Source organism: Rhincodon typus, unplaced genomic scaffold, assembly GCF_021869965.1.
Source record: "Rhincodon typus isolate 14 unplaced genomic scaffold, sRhiTyp1.1 hic_rhity00002109, whole genome shotgun sequence".
Classification (NCBI taxonomy): Eukaryota; Metazoa; Chordata; class Chondrichthyes; order Orectolobiformes; family Rhincodontidae; genus Rhincodon; species Rhincodon typus.
The window spans coordinates 8111-18622 of record NW_025967747.1 but is presented as its reverse complement, the minus strand read 5'-3'; the positions used below and the strand labels follow the sequence as shown (position 1 = coordinate 18622).

Below are 10512 nucleotides of genomic sequence, written 5' to 3'. Positions count from 1 at the left end.
AAACGTCAGCCTTCCTGCTCCTCTGATGCTGCTTGGCCTGCTGTGTTCATCCAGCTCTACACCTTGTTATCTCAGATTCTCCACCATCTGCAGTTCCTACTATCTCTTGATAACATCTAAATCATGGTTTATAAAATAAATTCAATAGACGGCTTGGGTTTCATAATTCATGACAGAGGAAGAATAAATTCTGGAAGGATGTACAATACCACTTTATGTTTCACTGTTGATGATAACTTCTATTCATGGCATTTACATTCATACGTATATCTTCTCATTTGCTTTCTTTTCTCCTTTCCAGTAGAATAGCACCAGTAATGAATCGAGAATTTATTGCATTGAGGACCAAAAAAAAAATCTGCCCACGAATATCCCATCCTTCCAAATGACACCATATGGCGTCACTGTGCTGTTCCCATATTAAAATTTTATTTTCATTTATCCTTGCATGTATGGAAATACTCTGATCAAAGGTCATGACAATTTTGAATTAAACCCTAGATGTAACAATATCTTTTCACAGTATGATTTAACAGAGGCATTCATCATAAGAATATTCTCTACTGACTAAATGAACATCTTCAGCTGTGCAAAAGACCTACATCATACTTAAAAGTATTGACTGCCCATGATGATAATTTGTTAATGCATCAGTGACCTTTCAATGGATCAAAATCACTGCCAAGTATTCCAACTCTTGAATTAAATTAAAAACACTTTGTAAAATACAATTGTGGTTATAGAATGAGAGCAACTGAAATAAAAACATGCAGATGTTTATTGGACCACTGCGATGCAGTAGTCTGGTTCATTAAGATAACAGACCATAGAATTTCTTTTACACAATTAAAGCGCTTGCATTCTCTAATTATTTCTACACCAGCATTTAAAAAGACTAGTGAAATATTGGATTTGAGCAATTGTAACAATGAAAAAAAGGGTCGGATTGTAATTTTATTTAAATTGTTTTACTGCATCATCCTTAGATGCATCTCAGGCATAGTTCTATTCTTCAAAAATTCAAAGGAGAAGACACAAATGATCTTTCAGAGCCCAGAAAGAATCAGGTGTCTGCAAGAATGAGAAGCTTATGTCTTGGTTGCATTAATAAAGGAATCCCTTAGAACCTGTTCATTTCTAGCATCGTTGTTTGCTTTCAGACTGGGGATATTCTTTTAAAATAAGCTAGTCTCTGCCCAGCCCACCACTATCCTTTCTCACAAGCTATGTCCAGAGTTCCACAGAGAGCAGTTCTAGCAGAAAACTGGATGCGCTCTTTAAAAATATCAACAGATATACATAAAAATATGGGAGCATAATTGACATTGTTTAATTTCTGGAGTTATTTTAGAATTAAAGACAAAAATACAATTTGCTAAAGAAATCCGACTGTATTAGACTAACTGCTGAAAGCAAGGCCAGAGTTAACTTTTCCCAAAAAATAACTGAACTATGAGCAATTTTTAACTGAAAATTCTAGCAACATTATCATATTTTTGTTATTAGAGGATTGATAATGCTGCAAAATTATGCAAAAAAAGTAACCTTTCCTGGTTTTATTTGATGGAAAGATGTTTGTTCTTTGTAAATTAAGTATTTTTAATTTCTGGCACCTATTTCAGCCACCTTGGAGCATCACAGTGGTTACCACTACTGGCTCTCAGTGCCAGTGATCTGGGTTCAATTCTAGCCTTGGGTGACTGTCTGCCTGTGTGGAGTTTGCACATTATCCCCAGTAGGTTTCCACTGGGCACTCCAGTTTCCTCTCAGTCCAAAGATGCGCAGGTTAGATGAATTGACCATGCTAAATTGCCTGGTAAAGTCCAGGAATGCAATGTGAAGGCTAGGTGGATTAGCCATGGTAAATGCGGGATTATGGGGACGGGGACAGGGGGTATGGATCAGAGTGGGATGCTCTTTGCAGGCTTATTGCAAACTCGATGGACCAAATGGCCTCCTTCTCCACCGTAGGATTCTGTGATTCTGTCAGGAACAAGTAACTCCAGATACAATATAGGCTGCAGAAAAATGTTCTTCTAATCTATTAAATTAATGCTTAAATGTATTTATATAGCACCTGTTAAAAAAAAAGACAGAAATATTTGCATATGTATAATGCATTTCATGACTACCAGATGTTTCAAAATGCTTTACAGTGGGTACTACTTGAAGCACACTGTTGTCATGTTAGGAAACATGGAGGCCAAGTTATCATCAGCAGACCCTTGCAAACAGCAGAATTTGAAAGCTATTGTAAGAATTTTAAACAAAAACAAACAACATAACCATCCTAGGACAAGCCAACCAAAGTCATGCATGGGATTTCATAGAGGCCTGGTACTCAACCAGGAACTTCTTCAACAAACATGTAGAAATAGACCCCATACACCAACCACAATGAAGCAGAACGAGAAATGAGGCCAACCACCATATCAGACTGGACCGCATAAATAATAAGTGGGACAGACCAATAACGCTTCATTGGAGGTGCACTGATGATGTTACCTAGTATGGTGACGAAACGTCTGCAAACCAACCTATCAGCTTGGCGAACAAATCAACAATCTCATTTGCTGGAGAACCTCAACAGACCTGGGAATAGTCCACGTTCTGAAGGAGGTTCACTGGACTGGAAACGTTTCTCTCCACAGATGCTGCCAGACCTACTGAGGTTGTCCAACAATTTGTGTTTTTGTTTCAGATTTCAACCATCCCCAGTTCTTAGTTTTTTGTTTGATGAGAATTTCAAAATTGTGGCGTCTCTTAACTAGATGCAGAAAAGCAATGGACAAATGGGATTTAGTGCAAATTAGGAAGTGCAGAATGACTTCACGTTTGTAGAGGGAGATTTTCCAGGGAAAAAAAAAAATCAAGTCTCGAGGAATAAAGGTTCCAGCAGATGAACTGAGACAGAGCAGAGTTAACCAATGTCAGAAATGGAAACAGGTGGCCTCCAATTTTCCACCTCACATTAACTACCTCCATGTTACTCTTTATTAAGCTGTCTTAGCAACACGATGACTTTACTCACCCAAATTCACTAGGAATGTCCATACCCACTTTAAAAAGGACTCTTGTATGGAGAGTAAATTTTCTTCAACTTCCTAAACTAAGCTTAAACCCAATTCTATGTGGGAAATGTCATCCATTGATCAACTGAATAGAAAACTGCATTGTAAGAAATAAGATAATGTTTATATCTCTTTCTATCTCTAATCTCCACTGGTTTTGTCGCTAAACACCTCCAATTTCAGCATCATATTTAACCCTGATTTTAATTGCTCTATCACTGGCAATCTAGTATCGCTACCTCTGAGCCAAGAGGTCTGGGGTTCGAGACCTACATGATGCAGAGGTGTATAACAACGTTTCTGAACAAGTTCATTAAAATATCTCATCTTGACTGCAGTCGTGTTGGTCAAACTCTAGAATACCCTCCCTTAATATTTCTGCTTCCTTGCCTTCCTGTAATATGTTCCTTAAAATCTGCCTCTTTGAACAAGCTTCCGTCACCTCTTCTTATATTTTATTCATAGATTCATAGAATCCCTACATTGCGGAAACAGGTCCTTTGGCCCAACAAGTCCACACTGACCCATTCCCCCTATAACCCATCTAATCTACACATCCCTGAACACTATAGGCAATTTAGCATGGTCAATCCACCTAGCCTGCACATCTTTGGAGGAAACTGGAGCACCTGGAGGAAACCCATGCAGAACATGGGGAGAATGTGCAAACTCCACACAGACAGTCGCTTGAGGGTGGAATTGAACTTGGGTTCCTGGCGCTGCGAGGCAGCAGTACTAGCCACTGAGCCACTGTGCCGTCCCTATTGCTCAGTGTCAGAACTATTTTTAAATTAATAAATGTTCTCATTGATTAATTTTCATTTTTGCTATTGGAAGGTGCTATGTAAATGCAAATTATTTAAGTTTCTGAAATTCGTAAATTTCTTAGATAAGGTCTGATATACAAGAAACATTCAGAGTTACTTTTGCAAAATATGAAATTAATCTTAACATATTCAAGGTCACTCAATTACTCTTTTGCAAAGTGAAATCTTGCTGATTTAGAAAATACTGTAAAATCAATAAAAATATTCTTTCCAGAGATCTGAACTGGCTGAGGAGAGGGAGATTTGTAGGAGAGGAGGAAGGGAAGTTAAGTTAACCCTTGAGCTTCCAACTGACCAATATTGCAACTTGACAGCTGTTTATGTCATTATTCTGCTTCATTTTCAATGTACACAAGTGTGCTGGCAAGTTTCCAACAACAATTTGCAAACAAAGGTAACACCCAGAAGCCAAGCATCTCCTCACGCAGAAGTAAAACTGTGAATTGAGAGTGTACGCCACCTGGTGGCAATCAAAACTTGCTGCGTTTTAACATGATTAACAGAAGCATTCCATGAACTCGTGTATCAAATGAATCAATTCTATAGTTCTCCAATATTGCAGAGTGTGAAAATAGACAAGTTAAAAGATTTGTGATATGAAATAATTTGTGTACTCAAGCTTCAGAAAAAGATAACATTATTCCATGAAAAAATCTACCCATACAATGATATCTGGGTTATTCCGAACATTAAGCACAGTTACTCACATTTCTTTGCAAAGGCTTCCTATTCTTTTATTTTCAGAGCTGAGCTGCTGTTTTGATTGGTTCAAATCTTCTTGGTATTTACTGTTTTGTTCCTTAAGAGCTTCCAGCTGATGGGGTGGGAAGGGGAAGAAGAAAAAGTCTTGTTTTCACTGTCAAAAATACTTCAGAATCTTATGTAACATAGACAATAAAAATAAGACACCAGAGTGTACTCTAATTTCAAAGGCATCTTTTGTTTCAATACATTAGCAAAAAGAAAATGGCTATTATAAAATGCAAATACACCATGCTGTGCCTCAAGCCCTTCAGAAGGTTAATTCTTTTAAAAAAACAGAACTACCATCATCACCATACATTCCGTAAAACATTAAAATCTTCCCTTAACTGCATGTCCCATTACTGCTTTCTGATTTATCATCAAAACCACACAGCAATGTTCCTCCATTTCAGAATCATAGCTGCTGCCTACATCAGCAAACATTGCAAATCATTCAAACAGAAGAAACCACCAAAAGAAACAGACATGGCTACATCTTAATTGATGTGAAAGCATCCACTGTACAACACAGTACTGATTACCAGAATATGCCATTACTGATCACTGGGAATGCATAAAGAAAACTGAACATCACCTGTTCCTAAAACTCATACCTTCAGCTGCACAGAGAAATAATGAGAATAATTATCCTGTAAAGCTTTGATATCCATTACTGATCTTAAGGAATTTTCTTCTTTGAAAAATTACACTAAAGGTATGATCCAATTATGTACGTTAGATAATGAACACGAATGCTCAGTGCCATAATCTGTCATGAAACCAGGGCTGAGTTGCATAACACAAGGATCTGATGTACAGCCTCCAACCAGCTGTCCTACTATTACAGGCTCCTGAATCTTTAGCTAAAGCAGTGCCAACAAATCAGCTCTTATGCAGAAGTGACATCATCTAAAGCTCTATGGCCTCATGGTTCCTTACCTTTAATTTGAAACAACAAATTTCTGAGAATATTACAAAAAAAAGTTACTTGAGAAATCAAATAATGTCTCTTTCACCAAATCTTACCCATTGAGACAGGACAACAAACCTAGCCAATCTATCTTGCACAGCATTCTGCACATGAGACAATATATCATTAAACACCAGAAAATTATCTGATGGTTCTTCAGTTTTAATCAGGTATGAAGCCGTGAACTACAGGAACATAAGTAATTGACATTACTAAATCTGTATTCAGGAATGATGCACAATTTTAATCATCAAAGAACCAGATCGCAAAGCATAAGCAAGCAACAAACGTGTGGACTGATTCTAGAAAGACATCTCACAATTATTACAACATATTACCAATAAAAGTAAATTTTTAAACTAATTTCCACTGTTTTAATCATTATTTAACATTAGTTCATTTAAACCATTATTTTACTTATTACAATTTATTTTCATTATAATGTTAAAGACAGACTATTTTAAGAACATCTAGGCTACTATCACAGATTATGCCAAAATACATGTTTGGTCTTGCAGTTCTCTTTATGAAATCAATGCAAGAAAACATCTTGGACAAACCACATAGGATGCAGAATTTACCAACAGCAACTTTCTATTTCTGGGCCTAAGTACTGTAAGGCGACTCATGAATTATCTCAATAGCCTATAGGTCACATGATAAAACTTGCGATTTGTAAATATTACAGATGTTGCCACAAATGGGCAATTAGAGAGGGACAAACATTCACTTCCACTCCAGGAGAACAGGAGTCAACATACAAACACCAAGTATTTCAAGCTTCAGTACGTATTCAATTGCTTTATTATGGCTTGTAACAGACTATATTTTAAAGACAGTTGTTAACTGTTTATTAATGTAGTGTCTAAGTTCACATGAAATTTTGACTAATGAAATACTGGCCCAGGTTTTAAATAGTCATGATGTTGAACTTTCAACATTCATTGAGTCATACAGCATGGAAACAGAGCCTTCAGTCCAACCAGCCCATGCTGAACATAACAGCACACTGAACTAGTCCCACCTTCCTGCTCATGGCCCATATCTCTCCAAACCTTTCCTAGTCATGTACTTATCCAAATATCTTTTAAACATTATAATTGTGCCCACATACATCACTTCCTCAGGAAGTTCATTCCATGCATAAACCACAGTCTGTAAAAAAATTTGCCACGATGTCTTTTTCAAATTTCTGTCCTCTCACCTTAAAAAGTGTCCCCTAGTCTTGAAATCCCCCATCCTAAGGAAAATACAACTACCATTAACCCTATCTATACCCCTCATGATTTTATAAACTTCTATAAAGGTCACCTCTCGGCCTCCTACGCTGCACTGAAAAAAGTCCCAGCCTTTCTCTATAACTCAAATCCTCCTTACCCAGCAACATCCTGGTAAATCTCTTCTGAACCTCTCCAGCTTAATAATATCCTTCCTATAACTGGGCAACCAGAACTGGATACAATACTCCAGGAGAGGCCTCACCAATGTCCTGTACAACCTCAATATGTCGTCCCAACTCCTATACTCAAAGGTCTGAACAATGAAGGCAAGCACACTAAACACCTTTTTAACCACCCTATCTCTATGTGACGCAAACTTCAAAGAATTATGTACTTGCCCCCCAAGTCCCTCCATTCTACAACATGAGCCAAGGCCCTACCATTAACTGCATAAGTCCTACCTCTCTTTGTTGTAACAAAATGCAATATCTTGCATTTGTCCAGATTGGATTTGACAAGGTTCTGCATGGTAGACTAATCAGTGAAGTTAGGTCACATGGAATTCAGGGTGAGCTTGCCAATTAGATACATAATTAGTTTAACAGCAAGAGACAGAGAGTGGTGGTGGAGGGTTGTTTTTTGGACTGGAGGCCTGTCACCAGCAGTATTCCACAGGGATCGGTTCTGGGCCCTCTTGTTTGTCATTGATAGAAATGATTTGGAGGAGAATATAGAAAGCATGGTTAGTAAGTTAGCGGACAACACCAAAATTGGTGGCATAGTAGACAGTGAATTTGGCTTTCTAAGATTACAAAGGGACCTTGGTCAATGGCCATCAACTATTCCTCGGAAACTGACATAACTTCTGGAGTATGCCCATGTACAGGTAACTGTAAAAGTCCGGAAACTGCTGTCAGTGATTCTACTCACATCTGCATACTTCACTGAAGTATCCCTTATTGCAAGAAGACCTTTTCTGCTATTAACCTTGCTGTAAAAACCTTGCAAAAGTTACATCCTCTTGAACAAGGTATAATGAGTTTTTAAGCAGCATACCAAATTCATAATTATTGCTTTCTGGACCTGAAAGCCAAGTTTAAATCCGAGGAACGTAAAATTTCTACATGATGGAGCAGCCCAAATAATCGATGGTAAAAACTTGTCCCAGGAAGCTAGCTGCTGACAAAACAAATTCATTCCCTATGTTAAACAATAATAGATGTATCTTAAAACTGCTCAATCTATTAAAGATTTTCACTGAAGTGAAAATATTCTTATTACAAGTGCACCATTCCATTTTTATCAACAGATGTTAAACAAACAAAACACCCTGGGAGTGATGGAGAATAAAATGGAATATATAACATATGTTCCATTCTAAAGTTTTGTTCATGTGGTCACTTCCAAGAAAACAGAAATAACATCACATCTTGTCAGTTGGCTGCCCATTCCACCAGGGCTTTTAGTGTCACTCATGTTCAAAATCCAAGCCTCAGCAGAGTCACTATTAAACACTTTGTTTCCATGAAAAGAAACTGAAATGTTCAAAAAAGACTACTTATGGGAGGACTGACTCAGGAAACCATGGTATGATTCAGGCAAAGAGTAGGAAAAGAGAGACAAGAATCAAGTAGCAACTGCTGGAGAGGTGATAAAAGACAGAATACCCCACCAAAGGAGACCAACGAGATCATGGTGGTAGCCACAATGACAAAAATACATCAGATTTTACACTTATTCTGCCAACACCAAATTCTACCTCACCACCACCTCTTTTGACATGCTTCTGCATTGTCAGACTGTTTGTCTTATATTTAGTCCTAGAAAAGCCAGAATTTTCTCTAATTAGAGACTGAGAAAATACACAAAAATCTACAACTCAAAATTCTATATGTATCCAACCCTAGTTTATAGTACATCCCCAAATTATTTTGTTTGACCACTTGTGACATTTTCAGCTTTCTACAATCTATACTTTGGAGTTCCATCCCTCAACCTTCTTGCCTCCCTCTACTAAGTCAAGAGGTCCCCAAAAACCTAACTATTTGACCAAACTTTTGTTGCCTATGCAAATGTTTTATCCTTTGGCTCCACGTCAACTTTCATTGGATTACAATACAAACAAAGAACTGCAGATGCTGGAAATGTGACACAAGAACAAAGTGCTGGGGAAACTCAATAGGTCTGGCAGCATCTGGGACAGAAAAACAGTAAATGTTCTGAGTCCAGTGACCCTTCATCAGAACTGAAAATTACTGGGAAAAGATACAAATAATGCTGATGACAGGGTGGGGAAGTGAACAGAGTATATGGAAACAGTGCGCAGGGACAGAATGTGAAAAAAGGGAGAAGCACAGAGATTGCTGATGATAGGCAGAGAGAGAGAGGGGATGGGGGAGAAAGAAAAAGAGAGAGAGAGAGAGAGAGATAAATCCTGGATAAGGTACTAACAAGAAGTGTAAATGGTTGAAAATGGGTTGGCTACACTGGGAGCAATCCAGACAAAGCAGGAATTTGCAGTGTGAGTAGAGGATGGTAGAGGATGTTAATGTTCTGAAATTGTTAAACTCAAATTTTTTTTATTCATTCATGGGATGAGGGTGTCGCTCGCAAGGCAGCATTTATTATCCATCCCTAATTGCCCAGAGGTCAGTTCAGAGTAAACCACATTTCTGTGGGTCTGGAGTCACATATAGGCCAGACCAGGTAAGGATGGCTGTTTCCATCCCTAAAGGACATTAGTGAACCAGATGGGTTTTTCTGACAATCGACAATGGATTCGTGGTCATCATTAGACTGTCAATTCCAGGTATTTATTGAATTCAAATTCCACCATCTGCTGTGGCAGGATTCAAACGTGGGTCCCCAGAACATTATCTGGGTCTCTGGGTTAACAGTCTAGCAACAAGGCCACTAGGCCATCGCCTCCTTCTGAAGGCTGTAAACTACTTAAGCAAACAACGAGGTGTTGTTCCTCCAGTTAATGTTAAGCCTCGCTGGAGGATTGCAGCAAGCCAGAGACAGAAACATTAAAATGGGAACACAGATGGACCAGATGAAGGCGACAGCAGGGTGGAAATTGGAAGCAAAATTGATAAATTCTTCCAGTTCTGGACAAGAGGGGGAACAGCAATGATGATGTCATCAATGTACTGAGGAAAGAGTCATGGAGAGGGACCCTAAGATTGGGACAAAGAATATTCCTCAAACCACAAAAACAGACATACAAAAAACTGGGCCCCACGCAGGTACTGATGCCCAAACCTTTGATTTGAAGACCCCTAAGGCACATTCCCATGTAACTGCAGAAGATGCAACGCTCGCCTGTTTATCTCTCCTCACTATCCAAGGCCCCAGAGACTCCTTCCAGGGGAAGCAACAATTTACCTGCACTCCATTCAATCTGATTTACTGTATTTGCTGCTCACAATGTGGCCTCCTCTACACTGGGAAAAATGAAATGCATACCAGGTGACTGCTTTGCTGAACACCTATGCTCTGTCTGTAGAAACGAACCTGAGCTTTCAGTTGCCTGCCACTTCAACATCGCACCATGTTCCCATAGCAACATTTCTGTCTCTGGCCTGCAGCAGTCTCTATTTACCTATCCTTTTCTCTGTCTCTCTGAGCACCTTATTCCGTTTACGCTTTATTCCGTTTACGCTTTATTCCGTTTACGC

General features: G+C 38.6%; 1 protein-coding gene across 1 annotated transcript in view; it reads right to left on the bottom strand.

Annotated features, from left to right (window-relative positions):
• Positions 1 to 4600: 4600 nt before the first annotated feature.
• Positions 4601 to 10512, bottom strand: part of LOC125481426 (CAP-Gly domain-containing linker protein 1-like) — a 10289-nt gene continuing 4377 nt past the window's right edge. Inside the window, exon 3 of the mRNA XM_048592960.1 lies at positions 4601 to 4712. Within this exon, the coding sequence (XP_048448917.1) occupies positions 4602 to 4712 (111 nt within the window). The 3' untranslated portion in view covers position 4601. The remainder of the gene's footprint in view (positions 4713 to 10512) is intronic.